Source organism: Corythoichthys intestinalis, chromosome 14, assembly GCF_030265065.1.
Source record: "Corythoichthys intestinalis isolate RoL2023-P3 chromosome 14, ASM3026506v1, whole genome shotgun sequence".
NCBI classification, from domain to species: domain Eukaryota; kingdom Metazoa; phylum Chordata; class Actinopteri; order Syngnathiformes; family Syngnathidae; genus Corythoichthys; species Corythoichthys intestinalis.
Window position 1 is genome coordinate 46,304,156 of NC_080408.1, and position 24,399 is coordinate 46,328,554.

At 39.7% G+C, this 24,399-nt stretch overlaps 1 protein-coding gene across 4 annotated transcripts in view; it reads left to right on the plus strand.

The window, feature by feature from the left end:
* LOC130929750 (zinc finger FYVE domain-containing protein 9-like) overlaps nt 1-24,399 on the plus strand; it is a 74,437-nt gene that overhangs the window by 40,273 nt on the left and 9,765 nt on the right. The window contains exons 5-15 of one of the 4 annotated variants that reach the window (XM_057857204.1): nt 486-585; nt 756-938; nt 5,582-5,724; nt 5,851-5,959; nt 7,579-7,701; nt 9,944-10,099; nt 11,030-11,254; nt 11,330-11,412; nt 11,479-11,583; nt 19,702-19,852; nt 23,544-23,591. In XM_057857204.1, the coding sequence (XP_057713187.1) occupies nt 486-585; nt 756-938; nt 5,582-5,724; nt 5,851-5,959; nt 7,579-7,701; nt 9,944-10,099; nt 11,030-11,254; nt 11,330-11,412; nt 11,479-11,583; nt 19,702-19,852; nt 23,544-23,591 (1,426 nt within the window). Of the gene's footprint in view, nt 1-485; nt 586-755; nt 939-5,581; nt 5,725-5,850; nt 5,981-7,578; nt 7,702-9,943; nt 10,100-11,029; nt 11,255-11,329; nt 11,413-11,478; nt 11,584-19,701; nt 19,853-23,543; nt 23,592-24,399 lie in introns of all 4 variants that reach the window. The other 3 variants (XM_057857203.1, XM_057857206.1, XM_057857205.1) reach the window with 3 other exon arrangements.

The following is a 24,399-nucleotide window of genomic DNA, read 5'->3' on the forward strand; positions in this document are numbered from 1 at the left end:
CAGCAGTCAGGTATGTTTTTTTTTTTTTTTTAATCTCGTGGCATGAGTTGAGCTAGAGCCGTGAGTTGAGCATTGGCGTTACCCGAGGGGCCGGGTAATGAGAAGCATGATGTTTAGCTACTCTCGCTCCGTCGCTAATTGCGTACCGAAGACTGCGCGGCGCGCTGAGTGTGTCGTACTTCTGCTTTACTTGGCATATTTCAATAATCGGAATTTGGATGTTTGTGAATCGTTCTCGAATCTTCCACGGCCAAATCGGGAATAATCTAAGAATCGGAAATTTTGCACACCTCTAATCATGAGTAGATGTCCAATTCGTTTTTAAGTGAGAGGGATGGCAGCAAATGAACAAATGTTCATTCGCTACCACCCTCCCGTATGGTGGTCAATGGCAACCAATGAGCGCATTTCAGGCCATTTGCTGGTAATTTGTAGTCACTTTGTGTTGAATTTGGTCTGTGAACTGATTGCTATTATTGTTGCAGGTGTTCTGTGCCACATGTTGCAGCTTGAGATACAAACTGGCCTACATGGACGGGAAGGAGGCTCGCGTCTGCGTCACCTGTCATTCAACCCTCACCTGCGGTGAGCTCAGATGCTTCATAAAACCTAGCAAGTATAAGGGTTTATAATGTCGAAAAGCCTTATGGAATGTCCTAAACATCTTCAAAGCAGGATTAAACGCATGTGACTCTCTACAGTGAGTAAGTGCCATTGTTGTAATAATGCATGCTCGTTGTACCTCCAATCCTCAGCTCCGACGTCGTCGGACTCTCCGCTCATAACGAGCAACAACCAGAGTCCCAATCCTAACAACCCGGCGGAGTACTGCTCCACCATCCCGCCCTTGCAGCAGGCTCAGGCTTCGGGCGTGCTCGGTTCGCCTCCGCCCACCGTCATGGTGCCTGTGGGCGTCCTCAAGCCGTCAGGCAATGAGGGTATGAACTTAAACTTTTACATTTACCATATCAGTGGTTCACTGTTTCCATTTATTTTGTCATTAACAAATTGCTGGAAATTACATCCGCTTTTGCTTTTTGCACATGTCCTGAAATGCCATAAAATATCATACAATGGCAACTGAGCCCTGTTTGAAAAAGAAAGTAGAACCGATACATTATGTGGTCCAAGGAAGTAGCGGTCCCTCAAATTTTGTAACTTGCAGACCCACCAACTTGCTTCACCCACCAGATGACGAGAGATATAGATATGTACAGTACATGAGAGATTAGACAATAAATATCCGCATGATTCACGCATGACTGGGTGCAATTAGGCCCGTTCAAGTAGAGAAACTATCGGTGCCATCGGTGCGATCAGGGAGCATAGAATAGGATCTCAACATATCCACACTTACAGGCGATTCACATAATTCTGGGTTCTACAGCTCACATTGCTGATTTGTATATGCTCTACCCCACCTAATCCCATCTCTTTCTGAACCCCCACCCCCTCCCTTTTCTCCTAGGTCTTCGTCCCCCCACATGGTGAAAACTGGAAATACAATTAGCTAACGATAACACAACTATATTCATAGTTAGTGTAGGCGTTGAATATATTTCATGTTGTTCTTCTCTTCTGTCTCTCTCCCTTTTTCTATTTTCCCTTCTGTTCCCCCATAACCCTTTCCTGCTCGCTGCTTTCTCCTAATGAATGAAACACAATGAATAATCGCAATCAGAGTATACAACCCCTAGCAAAAAGTATGGAATCACCAGGCTCGGACGAGCACTCACTCAGACATTTTATTATGTAGAACAAACTCTGATAAAAAGCTTAATTAATTAATGATTTAGTTCAAAAGTGCAACTCTTTAGCATTCAGAAACACTAAAAGAAATAAAAACTTTGTGGTGGTCAGTGTGTATGAAGTGCTTTTCAGCAAGACCAAGATTGAGCTTTTTGGCAACAAACACTCGAAGTGGGTCTGGCGTGCCACGAAAGATGCGAATGTTGAAAAGCACCTCATACCCACTGTGAAGTATGGGGTTGGGTCAGTGATGCTGTGGGGCTGTTTCGCTTCCAAAGGCCCTGGGAACCTTGTTAGGGTGCATGGCATCATGAATGCTTTGAAATACCAGGACATTTTAAATCAAAATCTGTTGCCCTCTGCCCGAAAGCTGAAGATGGGTCGTCACTGGGTCTTTCAGCAAGACAATGACCCTAGAAATATGACCAAATCTACACAGAATTGGTTCACAAAATCAAGCTCCTCCCATGGCCATCTCAGTCCCCAGACCTTGTTTTGTTGGCAAAAGGGGGTTGTACAAAGTATTAACACCAGGGGTGCTAATAATTGTGACACACATTATTTGATGTCAAATATTTTTTTCTTTATGTGGGATTTTTGCCCCACTGAATACAGTGGCGCCTCCAGAAATTTTTCATAGGGGTGGCCAGATGGGGCCACTTAAAATCTTGGGGTGGCCAAGACTAAAAGCCATAATTTCAGGTTTTCATTATATTATTGCAGTAAAAAGGTCAGGGGAGAACTATCAGAAAGACATTAGGACACGACTACTGATATACTTTGGTGTATTGTGTAATATTTGATGTTACTAATGATTTGATGTGCATAGTCCGTAACTCTCCAGTCAACATTTTGAGTTCCAATTCTGTTTTATTGTGTTTTGTATATATTAGGCATAAGGTGTACATTTAACTAGGGCTGTCAAACGATTAAAAATTTTAATCGAGTTAATCACGGCTTAAAAATGAATTAATTGTAATTAATTGCAATTCAAACCATCTCTAAAATATGCCACATTTTTCTGTAAATTATTGTTGGAATGGAAAGATAAGACGGATATATACATTCAACATACTGTACATAAGTACTGTATTTGTTTATTATAACAATAAATCCACAAGATGGCATTAACATTATTAACATTCTTTCTGTGAAAGGGATCCACGGATAGAAAGACTTGTAATTCTTAAAGGAAAAATGTGAGTTTGTATATTGTGACTAAATGTTGCCATCTAGTGAATTTGTTGAGCTTTCAGTAAATGATACTGTAGCAACTTAACTGTTATGCCCAAATGCATGATGGGAAGTGGTGCAACCATGACTGTGTGTGGTGGCTGCAAATGCTATATTTTCTCTGCATTGGGTACACTACAGGGTGTTAAGAAAAAGATCAACTCCTGTCATTCTTCCCCACATCGCTTCCCACAATATTTATAGTTGCTGTGGGCGAGATGACAAAGCTTTTGCCGATTAAAAGCACAGCCCCAATGAATGCTTTTATCTACTCCACTCACTTGACACTGCCTCTTATCTCTGTATAGAAGTAAAATGACGCCATTGTAGGCTGTTTGCGGCAATGCGTGAATGAGTCGTACTGCGAATGCGTTAATTGCGATAAATATTTTCACGTTATTAATTTAAAAAAAAAAATAATTACCTCCCGTTAACGCGATAAATTTGACAGCCCTACATTTAACAAAACAAAATGAACGCATTCATTTGGGATGAAATGCATAACTGATGCTTCAACAATCTAACGATATACTGGCAAGCGGGGTGGCCAGTGGGGTGGCCAACCAATTTATAGGGGTGGCCGTGGCCACCCCTGGCCACCCCCTGGTGGCACCATTGACTGAATAAATGCACTTGTATTGAAGGTTGGATTTTTCTCTTTTTTTCCATAAAGGTCCCATATTATTTGAATTTTAAAAAAAAAATATTAGAAGCTAAAAAACGCATTTTAACCAGGTGTGCCAATAATTATGGAGGGCACTGTATATACAGTGGGGAGAACAACTATTTGAGAGACTGCCGATTTTGCTGGTTTTCCCACTTGCAAGCCATGTGGAGGTCTCATCAACTGTGAGGGACGGAATCTAATACAAAAATCCAGAAAATCACATTGTTTAATTTTTAAATAATAAATTTGAATTTAACTGCATGAAATAAGTATTTGATACATTACCAACTAGTAAATATTTCGGCTCTTAGTTCTTTTTTAAGAACCCCTCCTGTTCTCCACTCATTACCGGTGGTAACTGCACCTGTTTGAACTTGTTACCTTTATAAAAGACACCTGTTCACATGCTCAAACAAACAAACTCCAACCTCTCCACAATGGCCAAGACCAAAGAGCTGTGTAAGGACATCAGGGATAAAATAATAGACGGTCTGATTGACGGTCAATCTGCCTCGTTCTGGGGCTCCATGCAAGATCTCACTTCGTGGGGCATCACTGATCATGAGGAAGGTGAGGGATCAGCCCAGAACTACACGGCAGGACCTGGTCAATGACCTGAAGAGAGCTGGAACCACAGTCTCGAAGAAAACCATCGGAAACACATTACGCCGTCATGGATTAAAATCCTACAGCGCATGCAAGGTCCCGCTGCTGAAGCCAGTGCATGTCCAGACACGTCTGAAGTTTGGCACTGACCATCTGGATGATCCAGAGGAGCAATGGGAGAAGGTCATGTGGTTGGATGAGACCAAAATTGAACATTTGGGCCAAACTCGGCTCGTCGTGTTTGGAGGAAAAAGAAGGATGAGTACAACCCCAAGTACACCATCCCAACCGTGAAACATGGAGGAGGAAACATCATTCTTTGGGGCTGCTTGTCTGCCAAGGGTACAGGACGACTGCACAGTATTGAGGGGAGGATGGATGGGGCTATGTATCGCCAGATCTTGGCTGACACCCTCCTTCCTTCAGTGAGAGCCCTGAAGTTGGGTCCTGGCTGGGTCTTCCAGCATGACAACGACCCAAAGCACACAGCCAAGGCAACTAAAGAGTGGCTCCGTAAGAAGTATCTTAAGGTCCTGGAGTGGCCTAGCCAGTCACCAGATCTGAACCCGATAGAAAATCTATGGAGGGAGCTGAAAATCCGTGTTGCCCGGCAGCAGCCCCGAAACCTGAAGGCTCTGGAGAAGATCTGCATGGAGGAGTGGGCCAAAATCCCTGCTGCAGTATGTGCAAACCTTGTCAAGGACTACAGGAAACGTTTGGTATCTGTAATAGCAAACAAAGGTTTCTTTACCAAATATTAAGTTCGATTTTTGTGATGTATCAAATACTTATTTCATGCAATTAAATGCAAATTTATGACCCTCGTGAGGAAAAGCGGCATGGAAAATGAATGAATGAATGAAAAATCATACGTGATTTTCTGTTTTTTTTTTGTATTAGATTCCGTCTCTCACAGTTGAAGAGAATTTATGATACAAATTACAGACCTCTACTTGCTTTGCAAGTGGGAAAACCAGCAAAATTGGCAGTGTATCAAATACTTGTTCTCCCCACTGTATATCTTCCGCCATCGCTCAAGAAAAAATCGTCGCGATCCGGTTGCCCGACACAATCGGGTAATGACAAGTCCATTTAGAGATAGGTGCTGCCATCTTGTTAGTCTTTAGGGTTTGATAAACATTTTCAAGTTGGTCCCAACGTTTTCCTTTGAAGGCTGCATACAGTAAAATGAAAAGACGCAAGGATCCCTAAGTACGCTAAGGCCAAATATGTGTCCAAGTTTTCATCACGACTACTAGGGTGAAACCTGCTTTATTGATGAATTACAAAAAATATTCTAGTATATATAACGGCTGTGTCATTCAGGATCCGTCACACGGGATCAGAGGAGGGTTTGGTTCGCCGACGGCGTCCTACCTAACGGTGACGAGGCAGAATCCCCTAAAGCTCCCGCAACTTCTAACGTCTCGTCGCATACGAGCAAGACCTCTGGATCGGAACCGGTAGAGGTACGGCCGTGGCAAATGATCGCTGTCAGCCCTCCCACTCAAAATGAATTGAACGTCGATCGTCGTCGATGGCTACCAGAGGGTTCCGTCACAACTTGCTCACGGCCTGTCTCGGTCTCTCTCCAGCCGGCGCCTGCCCCCGCGGGCCCTCAGGGCAGCCCCGTGGGCAGTGCCCTCAGCCTGATCCCGGAGGACGGGCTCCCTCCCATACTCATCTCCACCGGAGTCAAAGGAGGTACGGGAGGCCACATCACAGGTGCTTGCCCCCATCCTCACCGTCCCACTGCCCACCCGTTGCCTCTTCATTGACGCACGTGTCCTCCATGTGCTTTCATGTTGCCTTGCAGTCGACACTGTCATGTACACACTGTGGATGGACAAAAGTATGAGGACAGAGCTCTATTTTTGTACTTCTTGTGAAGTGGATTATTGTGGTCGATTAATCATTGAAGACATGGTTGAACTAAAGGAGTTCATGTTAATATTATATATTTTCTTATTTATATACGGTATATCTTCATTCATTGAGTGAATATTTTTCTTTGTTTTCTTTATTGAAATATATATTAAAATGACAACAAAAGGAAAAAAAAACTTTAAATATTCTTGGTGTAATTTTCATTCAATTAAATGAATGCATTATTTCTTAATTAAAACAACCTCCGTTCCACCGATAAACTGTTAGCTGGACAATAATATTAGTACAGGGCTCTTTTTCCACTGTATTGGATTCCACGATGAATCGACTATAGAGTCAAATTAATCAAATTACGGTAATGGACAACTATTTTGTTGTCAATTATAGTCATATAGAGACATTGTTGACCTTAAAAATATCTTTTGAGTCTCTTAACAGTAAATATTTATATTTTTTTGTTATTTCTTTAATTTAAGTTGACAAAACTAAATATTGTCCGAGTCAGTCACCTGATTTTGAGAATCTGCCGATACCGAGTGCCGATAAGATACCGAAAAAGTCTTTGTTCCAAAAAAAAAAAAAAAAAATGTCTTAAAAAGTTTTAAACATGTTACTGTGCCACTGTGCCGCCTTAATAATGTGAATCATTTTTAAACAAGAATAACATAGAAAAAGGCTTCTTTGTTAAATTCTTCAGTGAGTGAGGCCACTCAAATCCACACACGCTTTGACGTCCACGGTACTGAGAACAGCTTCTCACTTACGCATTGAGTTGCCACACCACTCTACCGCTAGTGTGTAACAAGCTAAACGATGATTGACACATCTGTACATTTGATCATAGCGCTACAGAGCCTTCACTCGCAAGATCAAAGCTACAAACCCGTCAATTTATCGTTAACTTTGAGTAGCAAACTCTAGCTGCCTGCTGACCAAGAAAAAAGGATCCTTTTCACCCAATTCTGATCCTCTGAAAAATTGCGCGATCAGCACAATTTCCAATCACGTGATCGCATCGGGACTGTCCTAGTTTTTATTTCATTTAATTAAAAAAAAAGTTAAACAAAAAAACTACAAAATATTTCCTCTATTCCTTTAATTAAAGATATTTTTTTGAATAAAAAAATTCAGCATTCATTTAGTATTTCTGTAGTCGTTGATGGAAGCAGATCTTTGTAATAAATTTTTTCAGTGTGTAGTTTTTGCTTCCACTGCACATTTCTAGCGAAAAGGAAAAAAACAAAACATGCGATTTATATTATTAGCCGACCCATCGCAAAAATATTCATTATTTAACTATCAGAATAATTGTTTGTGTCAGCCCTTGTTCCCATACTTTTGTCTCCCGGAACTGTCACGTGCCACAATCCACTGTCTTTGATATTAGACCCGTTCCATCTGATTTTACACCACGTTACATCTGAATATATGTGCAGACTATGCAGTGGAGGAGCGACCGTCAGCGGTGGTCCTCATGCAGCAGCTGGAAGAAGGAGGCCCTGACCCGTTGGTCTTCGTCCTGAACGCCAACCTCCTCGCCATGGTCAAGCTAGTCAACTGTGAGTTAGCGCGTAACACGAGCAGTGTTGTTTTTGACAACCCTTTTGATTTTCATCCCAGTCTTTTGGACGAAAATATTTATTAGTCTTAGTCATATTTTCAGGGTTCCCGCAGGGTCTTAAAAAGTCTTAAAAGCATTTGAATTTATGAATTTGGAAATAATACCTTAAAAAGTTCTGGAAAGGTTTTGAAGTTTCATATCTGGGTCTGTCTGGGTCTTAAAATTTATGATGTATGTAACTTCTTCGTGTCTCATTTCTCCTCAAAAATGTAATTTGTCATTTTGATTAAATAACGTAGACTAAATAAATAAATGGGGCGGAGGTGCCAATCATTGAGAAAGCAACGCAGCCCCGGGTCGAAATAGCGTCCTGCGGGAATCCCGCGGGAATCTCGTGTCACGACGGGAGTCCAGACAAAATGTCATGCTTTACAATACAGATTTTTTTTTTCACCTACCTATACATTTCATATTAGAGAGATGGGTAAATGTAAATTCAACGAAGCATGGTTGGGTAAACAATTTGTTCGCCTTTGTTTTTTTTTTTTTTTTTGCATACGATGCAAAAAAAAAAAAAAGATTCAGCTGGGTACAATGGGCATGAAGGCGCTAGAGCCCCATGCTAAATCGTCCAAGCACATAACCTCCATGAGAGGAAAGAAACAAACTCCCTCCATTGCCGGCGTTTTTCAATCTGCCCGTTTAAGCCTGCCAGCTGCTCACGAGCCTGAAGATACAGAAGCTAAAGCCAGCCAGCAAGCTGCTAATGTAAGCGAAGCGACAGCAGCTAAAACTAGCCAGCTAGCTGCTAGTGCGGCAACCCCCCTGCATCTCAGCCCAGCTACAATTGCTAGTGGATTTGCGAGAGTGGATGTACGCACATCGTTTGGGTCATCAGCAACCATAATTGCAGTGGTGTTGTGGTTGCCCGAGAGTTTAAGATGACGCTCGCCACGCTAGATGCTAATGCTAACAAGAACGCCTCTACTTGGATTGTGGTCTGTGTCTGAGCTGTGGTGGTGTCGCATGAGTAGGCTATTCAGTACGCTGCATTCTTACATCCTTCAGACGTTCCACATTTCCATTTTTGAGAAGGGCTATGAAATAGGTGTTAGTTTTAGTTTTTTAAAAAAGGTTCTTAATTTGGTCTTGAAAAGTCTTAAATTTAACTTCAGGAATCCTGTATGAACCCTGTATTTATAGTCATTTCAAAATGTGTTCATCGAAAACTCAAGCCAGCTAGTCTAGCCATAAATTGCAAACAATCAGTATTACCCAGTAATTGCTCATAAACCAAACAAAACAGCTGAAGTAGGCTATTAGCTAAATGCCATTTCGCCAACTGGCTATCCTCTAAATTTACTGACCAGTAAAGCTTAGTGACTCTGCTTCAGTCTGGCCAGTGTTTTAAGAGGACACTCGTCATTCTGAACCTAATGCTAGCGAAAACGGGAATGCTACACTAACGCTAAGAGTTACATTTAGTGTCTTTTGATCACTCAGCACAGACCTTTAAAGGCAAAAGCAGCATTGCATATTCTTTCTTGCAAAGATAAGAAAACTAATCTTACCGTGTTTCCAAACAAGCAAGATGGAGCGCAGCCTAACTTGAGACACATTCTAAACCCCGGTGAGGATAGTGAGGGAGAGGCGCAGCACACTTCACATGAGTGACTCGACCCAAACACTGCAGCAATGCAAGCTGACATACTCCATGTGCAATATGAAAATGACACGCATTGTGAACAATTGACAAACTATGTCGCATTTTTGTCTCGTCATCGACAATTTTTTTCGTTATGTTCTAGTCTCCCAAGCCACGTTTTTAGGTCGTCATTGGGACATCGTCATGAAAACATTGTTCGTTGACAAAATATTTTCGTTATCATTATTGTTGACGATAACAACACTGGACGCATTGAAGCTTTGCAGTCGTTTGGTTTTCTATAGCGGTATCAAGTGGTTTTGTTATTCATTTTTATTCAGAAATAATAGTTCCCAGTTTCATTTTTTTCCCTCTATCTCTAAAATCTAGATTACCAGGTAATCTGTATTGCATTTGCACAATCAACTGAAACAAACAAAAAAGATTTAATCAAACAGTATTTTTTACAAATATTTTTGGGTATCGTGTCGGGACCCCGGCATATCGAGGTGCATCGTATCGCGATTTTAATTGTATCGTCCCATCTCTAATAGACAAGGTGCTGACAAGTTCCCCCTCTGTCTTCTTTGGTCAGACGTCAACAGGAAGTGCTGGTACGTCACAACGAAAGGAATGCATGCCGTCGGCCAGTCCGAGGTAGTGATTCTGCTTCAGTGTCTGCCCGATGAGAAGACCATCCCAAAGGACCTCTTCACACACTTTGTGCAGCTCTACCAGGAAGCTCTCAGTGGTAAGATGGCTGCCATGTTGGTTGGAAACGCAATTTTAGTGGCTTTCTTGACATGGATTTTCCTTCTATTGAAATTCGAACCAAGTATGCTAGTAAACGTATAGACCTCAGGTGTCAAACACGTGGCCAGGAGACCAGATCCGCCCCGCCACATTGTTTTGTGTAGCCAACGAAAGTTAATCATGTGCATTGATTTCATGTTTCTTGCTAAGAATGAAATTAAAATATTTTTTGTTGTTTTCAGTAAAAGAAATATTTTTTTTCATGTTTGTGCTTTTGATTAAAATAATATATATTACAATGAGAATATTTAAACAAAAAATAAACAAAAATAGATAAAACAAAATTTACAATTAAGTGTTTTAGTTGAAAATGTAAACTCATAAAAGCAATAAGAAAAACTAATAAACAAAAATATATATAATAAAAACAGTAATGTCTCCTTTTTTCAAGCAAAAAAGAAAATTAAAAATTAAAAGAAAATAATTTTTCACTTTTTTTAATCTTAAATGGAATAATATAAATAGGAAAAATAAGTATTTGCAATTATTTGCAGTGCCATTGACAATCATATGCTTCCCATCATGTGGCTCTTTTGATCCTTTCAGCTGTAAATTTGAGATTGTCACCAGTAGACGTCCAATCCATTTGTTCTGAGGGCTTGCAGCAAATGAATCAATGTATTGAATGTGTATCGCAGTCAATTTGAAATAGAGTTAACTATAAAAATCATTGTTTATTAATTCGCTAGTTGTCAACGTATGTGCCATGTCATGGCATTTCAGTGCAAAACAACAATTTAAGTGATTTGAGGAACTTCATTTTGACAAATGTCATCCATTGCCGCCATCTTGTGGTATTTATAGGCAAATATGAACCTTATTTTTAATGAGTTTTTGTAGCAGAGCTGAAATTGTCCAAATCCTCCAGGCAACGTGTTAAGCCACTTGAGCCACTCCTTCTTCACGCAAAGCTTCCTGGGTAGCAAGGAGCACGGCGGCTTCCTCTACGTCAGCCCGTCCTTCCAGTCGTTGCAGGATCTGCTGCTGCCCAACCCACCCTTCCTCTTTGGCGTTCTCATCCAGAAGTGGGAGACGCCGTGGGCCAAGGTCTTCCCCATCCGCCTCATGCTGCGGCTGGGCGCCGAATACAGATGTAGGGGCCGTATTACACGTTTTAATCACTAGCGACAGTACATCTGCGTGTGACGACGTTTTGAATTTGTCACAGTTTACCCGTGCCCGCTCTTCAGCGTGCGATTCCGGAAGCCGCTTTTTGGCGAGACCGGTCACACCATCATGAATCTGCTGGCGGTAAGACCTCGCGCTCACTCGTCGACCGCTGTAGCACGCCTTTATCATTAACTGCGTGTCCCACAGGACTTCCGCAACTACCAGTATGCGTTGCCGGTGGTGAAAGGTTTGGTGGTGGACATGGAGGTGAAGAAGACAAGCATAAAAATCCCCAGTAACCGCTACAATGAGGTCGGCCTGATTCCCTTCTGTGTATTTACCATGTGTAACATGCTGTAAGCGTTTTTTTATTTTTCATTCTTATAAACTTTTCATGTCATTAATTAACTGATTAACATCTAATTTTCTGCTATTAACTATGATCGGCGACCAATCCGTTTTGACTGAGAGGGCTAGCAGCACACGTTCGCAGGCAATGAGTTGAAAACTATAGATTTTAATAATTATATATTTCGTAAATATATCAATATTTATTATTATAATTATGAATAATAATGGGGGACATGACCAGAGTGTATTTCTGTTTTTAATCCTATTAAATTGATTTTTTTATTAGCATTTTATGACTTCATCATTTTATTCATAAAAAATGATATGAAAATGATTAATAATTAGAAAAGCCACCATATTAACAATAAACACTTGGTATACAAATGTGGCTTACATGACCCAAAATGTGATGCTCACATATGTGAATGCTCATGTTTCAAACCCATTAACGGCACAAGACGTCCAATCCATTTTGAAAAATGGATGGTCAAAATGGATTGAACATATAGCATGGTCGATGGCAGCAAATGAGTTAATTGACTGCGCTATAAGGGGTTAAAAACTCTTTTAGTGCTGGAATGATTAATTGATTAACTCGAGTAACTCGATTAGGAAAGAGCTTTGAATCAAATTTTACTGCTTTAAGTATTCGTTTTATAAGAGTGGCGTTATAATGGTTTGTATTGATTTGGGTGGATACACTGCCCTCTAGTGGCAATGAGCTCACTCATTTAATGTCTTTAATCCAGCTGCTCCCTGTGAAGACCAACATAAGATAATTTTTTTTTATGCATTCGTAAAATATTTTATAGGTACATTTAACAGTTTTTTGTGGGAATATTTTTTTAAATGAAAGTGCAATTCTGGATAGTTTGAAGAAACACTCGAATTTGATTTTTTGTTCGCGTTTAATACTCTTTTTAGTGCAATCTTAGAAAGCCTTTGTTTTACATCTCCAAGAATGTATTTGCAATACAATAAATGTTCCTAATCTGATGACTCGATTATTTGAACGAGCTAGTTGATAGCTTAATCGACTACTAAAATAATCAATACCTGCAGCCCTAAACTCTTTCCTTTCATTAAACTTGTTCGCCCATGACTCCGTTGGTTCTCTATAGCAGTGATCCCCAACCACCGGAGTGCTACCAGGCCCTGGTGCACCGGGCCAAAACATAAATCATTTGTTAACAACTGCGATCTAGACTGTGCCTCTTCAAGAGTCTTGACACATCAATATGCCTGTCAACTCATTTGAATAAATTAAGTAGAGATTTGTGTACGTCGCCATCTCTAGTTGGTGGCCACCATTACTAGGGGATTTGATTAGCCCAGTCTTAGTTAATGTAAACAGTAATTTTAGCTGCTGTTGGCTGTGTGCTGCGGACGGTGACGTCTTGGGACAGCTTTTTTACGGGGAAACGGCCACCTGCTTAGCCAAAAGAGGAGCCTATAACCAACAGGGTACCCGCGGGTTATTAAAAGTATTAAAAAAGCATTCAATTTAGTTTACCATTATTAAAGGTATTAAAAGTATTAAATTAGCCGTCGTAAGTCTGGAATTTTTTCACCGTGGTTTTAATTTTCAAGAACATCTCAGGGCAACCTAAATTATATCCGTAACGAATTTTTTTTTTTTTTTTTTTTAATCCATAACGAAGATGACGCGTAGAATTTTTAGGATGCACTGCACCTCGTGCGTGGCGCCGTTAGCATCATTAGCATCAACATCACAACAACAGGCAATCGCACAGTACCAGGCCCGGAGTGGCCAATCGGGAGAACCGGGGCAGTTCCCGGTGGGCCGGCCTGACGTTTGGGCCGGTCGTAATACACATTTTTAACGAAACTTTCAGTTAAACTATTTACTAACGGCATCACGCAAACCCGCTTTGCGCGATAAATTATGGCCCTTCTAGCATTCCGTCGTTTGAAATTCGATACCCCGCAACAAGTTCCCGTTCTCCAATGCCGCCAGCTCTACCTCTGGGAAAGAGTATCATGATATCATCCTGTTGACTTGATTCCGGAAAAACTTAATTTTGGGTTTTAATGGCCGAAATGGGGCCCGTTGAAGCAGCATGACGAGCGTGAACCCGTCTGGCTGTTGGCGCGACCCATTATCGTCGTTTTTGAGCATGTTTGGATAAAAGTACAGCGATAAACCATAAATGAACATGCAGAATGAAATAATTTTAATGAGAGCACCACTAAAACTTCCACCATGGAGGCTCCAGGCACTATTTTTGAGCACAAAGACGGAGGATTGGGGTGAAATCCACGGTCTCAGGCAAAACATAAGTTGGGCTTTTTAACCCAAAACATTGCACTCTGAGGTGGACTGATGAGTGTGCCGTGAACTACCCTGAAATACACAGGTGTCTGAACTGTATAAGTGCATTGGGAGACAGCCGTTTTGGTGAGTTCAATTATTCTTTCATTCAATCATTCAATCTTTCACATTTAATTTATTGCAGTAATTGTATGTATGTCATGAATAATATGAAAACACTCATCAGTAATGATATATTACATTCTTTTTTTTAATTTATTTAAACTATATACAGTACGCCCCCAAAATTTTGAATATCAAGTAAAAGTTGTTTTATTTTGGTAGATTAAACCAACAAAATTGAGTATGTCAATTTGCATGTACCACAACCCCCCCCCCCCCAAAAAAAAATGAATATGATGAAAAGCTTCAGTTTTGTACACACTTGCCACATGTGTAATTCAAAACACCTGCAAACGGTTCCTCATTCTTTAAAAAGTTAAGTTAGTCTAATATCAGATAAAATTATAGACCCTACTCACCTACGTCACAAAATGGGCGTGTCGCTGTTTCCGGCCGCCATACTGTACCTCTTTTTCAGACCTATTCTCATTGTTTTCAATTAGTCGAGCAAGTTATAGAGCAATTCATGGAAGCCCCGGTGTTATCTGACGCTGTAAACTCATTGGATCCGTTGCATAAAAGGCGTTACGTGGAAAAGCTTCGGTTTATCCATTCGCCAGATCCGTATTTGATGCCTAAATCGATGTTTTTCGACCCGCTGGCTTCGCCTGACATCTGATATCCTGATATTTACAACTATCTTGTCCACACAAAATCAGCCTATTCTCACGAAAGTTTGAAAAACTTTAAGAGCTTGGAGGCTTAGAAATGCTACGTTGCTGGTTGGGTGAAACACGTCCTCGTACACGAAAATTCGGCAGGAATCTTGTGCTCGGAAGGTGAGTTACGAAATTTTCAATTCAAAATCTTTTGTTCTTGCTAAAATCCACTGTCAAGTCTAATGTATTTCATGTCATTTGTCAATGGAGCTAGGGCTTTTAATGTTTATATGGTTTAGCGATAGCACTCACTACATACATACGTGTATGTTGTCGGCGATCAGCCTAGCAATGATCTTAATTGTGGTTGTCAGCCCAAAACCCTCTAAATGTATATTAAATGCATCTTACCAGATATAAAATGACTACTACATAATCTGTGGTAGTCGTTTGGAGCCCAGTTTTCTAGTCGAATTGCAGCAGTCAATCGCGGCCTCCTCTTCGGGTCTCTCGGAATACGGTAAAAATTCAAGTCTCTCCGTCTATCTTCTCTGTTTTTGTAACCGACCTCCACACACGACTTCACCATTTTGAGTATTAATGTTGACGAGCAGTAAAACGTGCAATAATAGGAGGAATTTACGAAGCGCTAATGCATTTCTATGACGAGTATCCGGACATCATGGCGCGGGGGCGTGGCTGTGACGTCACGTGAGTAGGGTCTATAGTTAGTGCCCCCCCAAAAAATGGTAACTTCACACAGAACCTGCGCTTGAGCCCTTGATCTCAGAACTGTCAGTAGACATGCTCTTCCTCCGTGTCTCCCTTTTAGCAAGTTATTTGGGGAAAATGCATATTTGATTCATCTTTACAAGTGTAAAGGAAAACTCTTTTCTTGTTTCTAATTAGGCTTAAATTTGATGAACACCTGTTCTAATAGATGTATTTAAAAATTGAAATATATAATTTATGCATTTTTAAAAATCGCAAGTCTAATATTGACAGCATGCGATTAGTAACGATTTTTAAAAATTAATCGCTTGACAGCACGATTATTATTACAATATTTTAATAAGGTAGGTCATGACATAAAGAGGGCCGGTCTGTGGCACGAAACTCCAGGGCTGAAAATGAGTCCCACTCCGGCCCTGCACAGTACTGTGTGCTAACGCAAGGAATTGCTCAGATGCCTTAGTTGTTATGTTCGACGAAAGCCTCAATAAGACAACGAAGTCCAAACAGTTGGACCAGCATGTGAGGTAGTGGATCGGCGACCAAGTCACATCCAGATACTTTGGGTCGCAGTTTATGGGTCATGTGAAGGCAGTGGACCTGCTTAACATTTCAAAGTTAAGTTGCCAATTTCTCCAATTAAAATGTGTTAGATGCAATAATGTATTTCTGCACGGTTTGCCTTTCGAAAGAATGTGAATTTCGCAGTTCTAACTCAAGAGTTAGCCATGTTCAATTGGGTATTGGCAAGTGCACTAACCTTAGGATGGATAAACTGGAGTCGTAGATTCACCATCACTCTCAGATACACAACACGGTTGACACTTTCTATTATCGGAACGAGTGCGGGGTAATGTTGATCTGAATAACATCGCATGGTAATAGGCAAATTATAATGTAGGTGTTAGTAAAACACCTGGTATATTTAAATGTTTTTCTTGATTAAATAAGAGTATGGATTTTCTCTATCTGATTAAAAGAAATGTCTTCAATAGCTAACAAAGGATTAACATGTGTTTTGTATACTTCTTGTAATGTGATTAGAAAAAAACAATTACCAAGGGAAATTGTCATGTGTAGCTTTTTTATTTTGTGGTAATTAATGGTAAACTACTGCCATTTAGTGGCTGTTTTTTAAATGTTCACTGCCAATTGCAAGCACTTTCCAGTTAAGTTGGCCAACTTGACAATCACCTACCTACCACCTTGACTAGGTCCTCTTAAAAGGGAAACCTATTTGTATTGCAAATGTAATTTCTGAAGTTGCTTTACAAAAATAGTGTAAAATCCATTTTATCCTGGGAAAAAAATTCTGAAAGACCTTATATTTAAATGTGTTTTAATTGTATCTTCAATAAATGTGCATTCTTTTGTCAAACACACTTAGTAATTGAGGTTAAATTTGATGTTCAGTGCTTTATTTTTTTAATATGATTCAATATTATCTAAATAATGGGTGCGAGAAAAGTATTAATTTTCAGTTGAAATGGCATTAAAAAAGGTCTTTGAAGTCTTGAATTTAGATTTATCAATCCTGGGGGGACCCTGACCAACTACATTCTGCATAATATGTGGCTAAAAGCTAGCTAACGAAGCAACAAAAGCGAATGCACTGGGAGCATCATACCTCGTGGTGAACCGTATTGCTAAAGCCAAGAAACATTTCACGATTGGAGAAGAACTCATTATGCCTTCAACCAAGGATATTTGGCATCGGGTTTTAGGAGAGGCCGCTGTTGAAAAAAAATGTTGATTCAACGTATGGTGAGTTACATTTTCCCTGCATTTAAAGTTTGTTTTTAGCCACGTCGTGTTCTTTTATATTTACAGTAGTATCCTGCCACACATTGCTGGTCTGTGAAAAAAGGCCCACATTACACCGGTCCGTGGTGCGAAAAAGGTTGGGGACCACTGCTCCATAGATTTTACATCAGATGATGTTAGCTGTACTATGATTTTTTCTTCTCCCCTTCCTTAAATTGTATTTTTATATTTTTTATATTTATTTATTGTATTTTTTTGTCCAGCATGGAATTTTGTATTGTTCCTGTTCTTTTTTAACAGAATGGAAAACTTATTACTGTCACACATACGCATACCTGTAAATTCAGACAGGATTGTTCATCTTTTTAACAGATACATTGTACAGTAAAAAATCACCTGAGAAAACATGTAAGTTAAAACATTTATAACAAGTTATAATAAGTTACAACTAGGGTTATTCCAATTATGTTTTTTTGCTCCCGATCCTATCCCGATCGTTTTAGTTTGAGTATCTGCAGATCCCGATATTTCCAGAGCCGATTGCTTTTTTTTTTTGCTCCCGATTCAATTCCAATCATTCCCGATAATTTTTCCCGATCATATACATTTTGGCAATGCATTAAGAAAAAAATGAATAAAACTCGGACGTATATACAAGTAGTTGATACACTGCCAATGGGAAAACCCATTGGCAGTGTATCAAATACTTGTTCTCCCCACTGTATACATTGTTTATTATGACAATAAATCCTCAAGATAGCATTTACATTATTAACATTCTTTCTGTGAGAGGGATCCATGGATAGAAAGACTTGTAATACTTAAAGAATAAATGTGACTTTGTATATTGTGACTAAATATTGCCATCTAGTGTATTTGTTGAGCTTTCAGTAAGTGATACTGTAGCCATTTAACTGCTCTGCCCAAATGCATGATGGGAAGTGCAACCATGACTGTGCGTAGTGGCACCAATTGATATATCTTCTATGCGTTGGGAAGTAACATAGGGTGTTAAGAAAAAGATCAATTATTACCTTTCTTCCCCACTTTGCTTCTCACGATGTTTCTAATTGTTGAGAGAGGGATTGTAAGGCTTAAGCCAATTAAAAAAGGCTCCAAAGACTGCCAAAATTCACTCTACTCATTTTACGCTGCCTTTTAGCTCTATATACGGGTAAAACGGCACCTTTATAGATTGAAAGCGACAATGCGTGAGTGGGTCGTGCAGTGCATGCGTTAATTGCGTTAAACGTGATTTAATTTTTTTTTTTACATTTAATTACCGCCGTTAACGCGATAAATTTGAAAGCCCTACTTTAAGCCAAAACTAAAGACTCTGGATGAGTGTAAGACATTTTTTCTGTAACGTTAAATACAATTAGAAAACGATTTAATTAAAAAATATATATATATTAAAAAAAGGCATGTCCGATATTTTTTTGCCGATTCCGATACTTTGAAAATAGCGTGATAGAACCCGATCGATCGGCACATCTTTAGTTATAACATTGTAAACTAAACAATAAGCCATAGCCGATGGTAACAGAACAACAGCCTTTGCGCTCCCGGAACTCCGTCCACTCCTCCCGCTCTTTCTCTCTCTTCAATCGGTCACGTGGTGTGTTTAGGGACCGCATGTAAAACACAACACTCCACACATCAACTATGTTTCCAAACTCAACTGCAACGGAACTTTTTTTTTGGAACAATTTTTTTGTTGTGTACAGTGAATATTAAATTTCGTAGATACATAAAAAAATCCAATTAAACTTTATTTTAAAGTTCATTTCAGGTTTTGGTTCAGTTTTATTTTTAGAAAATTTCTAGAGAAATTGTGATGGTAGCTTTGCTGTGAAGATTAGTAAATCAATACATTATTTTTGGGTCACTTCCCGTTGACATAATTTCACTTTCTATTGATATTGGGAGCATTTTGTTGTCAATTCCTGTAGATTGCTTCATTTTGATTTGGGGTCATTTCGGTTTGTTGATTTTGGGGTCACCTCCTGTTGATGTTGGGGCATTTTGGGGTCACTTCCTGTTTATAACAGGTCAATTCCTCATGATTTGGTTGTGTTTCACAATATTACTAACACTGTGTATTGCAATCACATTTAGTATTGTGTTAAAATGTAATTTTAAAAATTAGGGACTGTAAAATAAAGTCAGGTTAATTTCAATTTTAATAACTTATTAATAAATATTCATAACAATTTTAATAACTTCAATTTTAGATATGTCAGGGTCTGTTTAAATATTAAGGTAATTTCCGATGTTTCACAAGGGAAACCTTGGGCCAGGGTTGACATACAGTAAATGGTCACATGACTCCTCGCTGCCTCCCGACAAAAACCCCTCACATGAACAAATTTAGGTCTGCCTAGGAGAATTCCGATAATTTGACGGGATTAAAAAATGAGCCGGCCGTTGGCTGCTAAAATCCGCTTTCTCTCGTCTGCGCTCTGTTGCCTCGATGCCTTTTGATGTTCTCCCGCAGTTAAGCTTATGTGTATGTGGGTGTCATTGCAGCTGATGAAAGCCATGAACAAGTCCAACGAGCACGTGTTGGCCATGGGCGCGTGCTTCAACGAGTGCGCCGACTCGCACTTGGTGTGCGTGCAGAATGACGACGGCAACTACCAGACGCAGGCCATCAGCATCCATCACCAGCCGCGCAAAGGTAAGACCAACACAAACACTCGATCCCGCGCTGACCATTGTTGTATTTTTTTTTCAAGATGGCGATAACGAAAATATTTTGTCCACGAACAATTATTTCATGATGAGACAATAACGACCTAAAATTGTTTTTTGGGAGACTATAACATAACTAGACGAATGCCAGTTTTCATCTGATGAGACGAGACGAAAATGCGCCATAGTTTTCATCATATGTTCGCAGTGTGTAACATTTTGATTGAACATGGTGGTTAAATCATTCAGTACCAAAGGCGTATAAACCAGTGTTGTTTTTGGCAGCCCTTTTAATTTTTGTCTTAGTCTTTTGGACAAAAATACTTATTAGTCTAAGTCATATTTTAGTCATTTCAAAATGTGTTCGTCTTGGTCTAGTTTTAATCAACGAAAACTAAGACAAATTTCATCTAGTTTTAGTCGACAATTACTGGAAATTTTTTAACCCATAAACTTCACAAGTTTTAGTCCATAAATAAATAAATAAAAGATTTCAACAATTTCGAATGAACTTTGACAGACGAGCACACAATTGTAGAGTCTACAAGGACATCACCATCTTAGTGATTATAATACACACAAACTGTATATAAAACATTTTCCAAGAGTTTTAAAACGACCCTCACCAGGCTAAATGCTAACGCTAACGCCAAGAAGAGGATGGTCGCTCCACTAAAGTTAATGCTTCTGCTAAGCTAACTCTATAAGTTACGTTTATTGTGTGGGGATTACTCAGCACAGACTTTTAAAGCCTAAAGCAACATGGTATATCTAGCCAAGATAAGAAAACAAAACTTACCAAGCAGCACCTGACATGTGTTTCACAATAGGGAAATCTGGAGCCTGAAGAGGACACTGTGAGTAAGCAAGAGTGTGGGGTGGTTAGAGGCCCAGCAAGTCACATGAGTGACACGACCAAACACTGCTATGATGTGTGCTAAGTGACATGACCAAACACTGCTATGATGTGTGCTAACTACACATACAATAAGAAAATGTCACACATTGTGAACTTATGACTGAAACTATGGCGAATTTTCATATTGGTCTTGTTATGTATTAGTCTCCCAAGACACGCTTTTAGCTTGTCATCGTCATGAAAAAATTGTTCGTTGATGATATACAGTATATTCGTTATCATTAAAGGTGTGCGAAATTTCCAATTCTTAGATTTTTCGCGATTCGGCCACTGAAGATTCCAGAACGACTCACAAACATCCATATTCCGATTATTTAAATATGCTAAGTAAAGCGGAACTACAACACAGTCAGCGCGGTCGTCAGGACGCAATGAGAAGCGGATGGAGAGTAAACATCCACAGCTCATGCCGCTAGATAAAAAACCGTAGACAGCCGCCACAAACAATGCCCAGTTGCTACAAACTTTGCCCACATAATGCTACGGTAGATATCACATGTATATAGAACTAGATGCAAAATGACAGACTCGGCAGCGTTAGCACATCTATAGAGAACTAGATGTGAAATGACACTCGCCGGTGTTAGTAAACAGCCGCCATCTTAAAGCAGTAGACTTTTCAGGAAGGCTCTGTTGTAGCGAACCTTCTGAGCGAACCTAATTAACTTTTTATCTAAAATACTCCTAAATCGGCAAAAACTTGACTTGAATCTATCTTTAAATGATGAAACAGTTTTGAAAACTTTCACATGTCAAAAGTAGACAGAAGACAGAAAAGTAGACAGATACAATGACGGGAGCAATTTTAACAACTTTAATGGTTGATTCACAACATTAAATTAATTGAATGTAGTTTAAAGCTGCTGATATAGAATGGGGACTTGAGTCTAAGCTCATATATTTTGTTAACTTGATTCTGAAATAGTAGTTTATTTAAGCCTGAGAGGATTTTTGTACTATTTTTGTAACTAATGTACAAAACATTAAAAGCAGATAATAGCATGGGGGAGTAGGTAGGGGGTTGTGGATCAATAATCGATTTATTATCAAATCGTAGCCTCTGAATCGTAATCGTGAGGTGCCCAAAGATTCCCACCTCTAGTTATCGTCATCGTTGACGAAAACAACACTGGTATAAACAATGATGTTTTTCAACTCAGGCAGCGCTCCAGGCTTGCTTGTTTTGAAACGCATGGTAAGATTTGGTTTCTGATCTTGGCAAGAGAGAATATGCAATGTTGCTTTAGCCTTTAAAGGTCTGTGCTGAGTGATCATCACACACTAAATGTAACTCATCGTGTTAGCTTAGCATAAGCATTAACTTTAGTGGAACGAGCATCCTCTTTTTGTCGTCCTCGTTTTGTATCATCATCAGCTACGACTTAGAGGAGTAGGTCTTCATGCTTCCGGTTGCAAATCAAACCATTGCAAAACCCTCACCAATTTGGTGTTGTCCTTGTAAACGTTACAGTAAGTGCTCGTTTGTCATTGTTCATTCAAAATTGTCCTTTATTTTAGCGGGGCTAAAACCTTTGACTTTTTACAAACAAAAACATTTTGAATATTCATCGGTAAAGACTGACATAGAGTGGTACCTCTACATCAGGGGTCGCGTTAACCGAATATTTTCCGTCGTTGACCGATTTTTTAAAACGGTGACGGAAAAAACTGAAATCCATCCGTCATTTTGACAGGTTGCAATTCACACCCCAGACCACAGGGTGGCAAGTGGGCATAATAATTAGCTATTGTCTCTCTTGATGCATGACGTTGTTGGCCTTACTCTGAAAAATGTCAAAGCAACTGAGTGTCCGAAGTTTCTTCAAAAAGCCCCAAAACGATGATGGTGTTGATAAAAGAGGTGAAAAAACAGGGACTGCACAAGCGGGCACGCAATTCAAGTCCATGCACACCAGGAGGAAGGTGTGAAACTACGTTCAGGCCACAGCAGGTGAACTGTTAATTTCATTGTTCCATATGCTACATATGGTAGGCTACCTACCCACTGTGGCCACAGTCAGCTGTTTTTTTCACTGCGGAGAAAAAGTTACATATTCATCTACTTGATGTGTGATGGCACGGTGTGGATTCTCTGTTGAGCTTGTTCGGACAGAATATTAATTTAAAATGAATGAAAACTAAATACTATTGAATATCTTGAAGCGGTATGCAATGTTAAGAGTCTTGTTAGCTCGAATTGCTGTGTCAGCCGCTGTAGCTCTGCTGCTCTCTGTGAACTCTCTATTCAAGCCGGAACGCGTGCGGCTCTTAAGTGTCTCTGTCACGTGACTGTGTCGTAGCCGCTAACGCGCTCGGCCAAATGGACAGACAAGTACGGAAGGTGAATTATGCCAAGCAAAGGGTCACCACAATGTCATTATCATCATTTTAAAAATTTAAGTGACGGGTAAAAATAGATTATGACCGGATTTTTATGACCCTGTCAGTCAAAATGACAGACAACGAAAAAGTCTAGCGCAACCTCTGCTCTACATACAAATTAAATTTGTTCCAGGACCTGGTTTGTAAGTCGAAATGGTCATATGTCGAGCGGAGTTTCTCATAAGAATACATTATAATTGAAATAATTCGTTCCGCAGCCCAAAAACCTACGCTAAATCCTTAATAAATACTGCATGTATAATTACAAATAGCAAATACACCTAGCAAAACAAATGAATTATAAATACAAATTGGAATAATAATAATAATGAATGTAAATGTTTAAAAGCATTTTTATTGTCACCTTAACTTATAGAAACTGGCAAACGGAGGTCGGACGAGACGGCGGGTGCATGTGGATACGGTGAGCCGTGTTCTGTTTAATTTAACAAATGCATTAAATAAGACACATGCAAAACGAATGAATTATTCAAAAAATAAGAAATACAGAAAGCGTTATTACTGCCACCTTAACTTTCTGGTGCAGGGGAGTCTGAGGAGACGGCATGTGTGTGTGTTTGGGGGAGCGTGTTATCTAGCCCAGTGTTTTTCAACCTTTTCTGAGTCACGGCACGTTTTTACATTGGAAAAAATCTCGCATCACACCACAAACTAAAATTGTTCCAAAATGACCTTCTGTACAGTATATTTAATTATAATTAGTGCTGTCAAATTTATCGCGTTAACGGGCGGTAATTAATTTTTTAAATTAATCTCGTTAAAATATTTGACGCATTTAACGTATGCACGGAATGACGCGTCGCCGTTTTTTGCTCATTGAGATGCAGAGCAATGCGAGTGGACACAGGCACTCATTAGACCACGCCGTTTATTGGCATAAGCTTTGGGAACTCTTTCACAACAAACATAACTATTGTGGTGAGCGACGTGGGGAAGAATGACAGGCGAATATCTTTTTATTAACACGCTTTATTCAACACAACGCAGAACATATACCATTTGCAGCCATCACTGACAGTCATGGTTGCCCAACTTCCCAACATGCATTTGGGAGGAACAGTAAAGTCGCTACAGTATCATTTAGTGAAAGCACAACAAAAATAATATTCCTATCGCTCAAAGAAATAATGTTCACAAAAAGAAAAGCGCTCAATGCAAAGAGAACTGGCATTCCCAATCAAAATAGCTATGCAAAATACACATAAAACTTA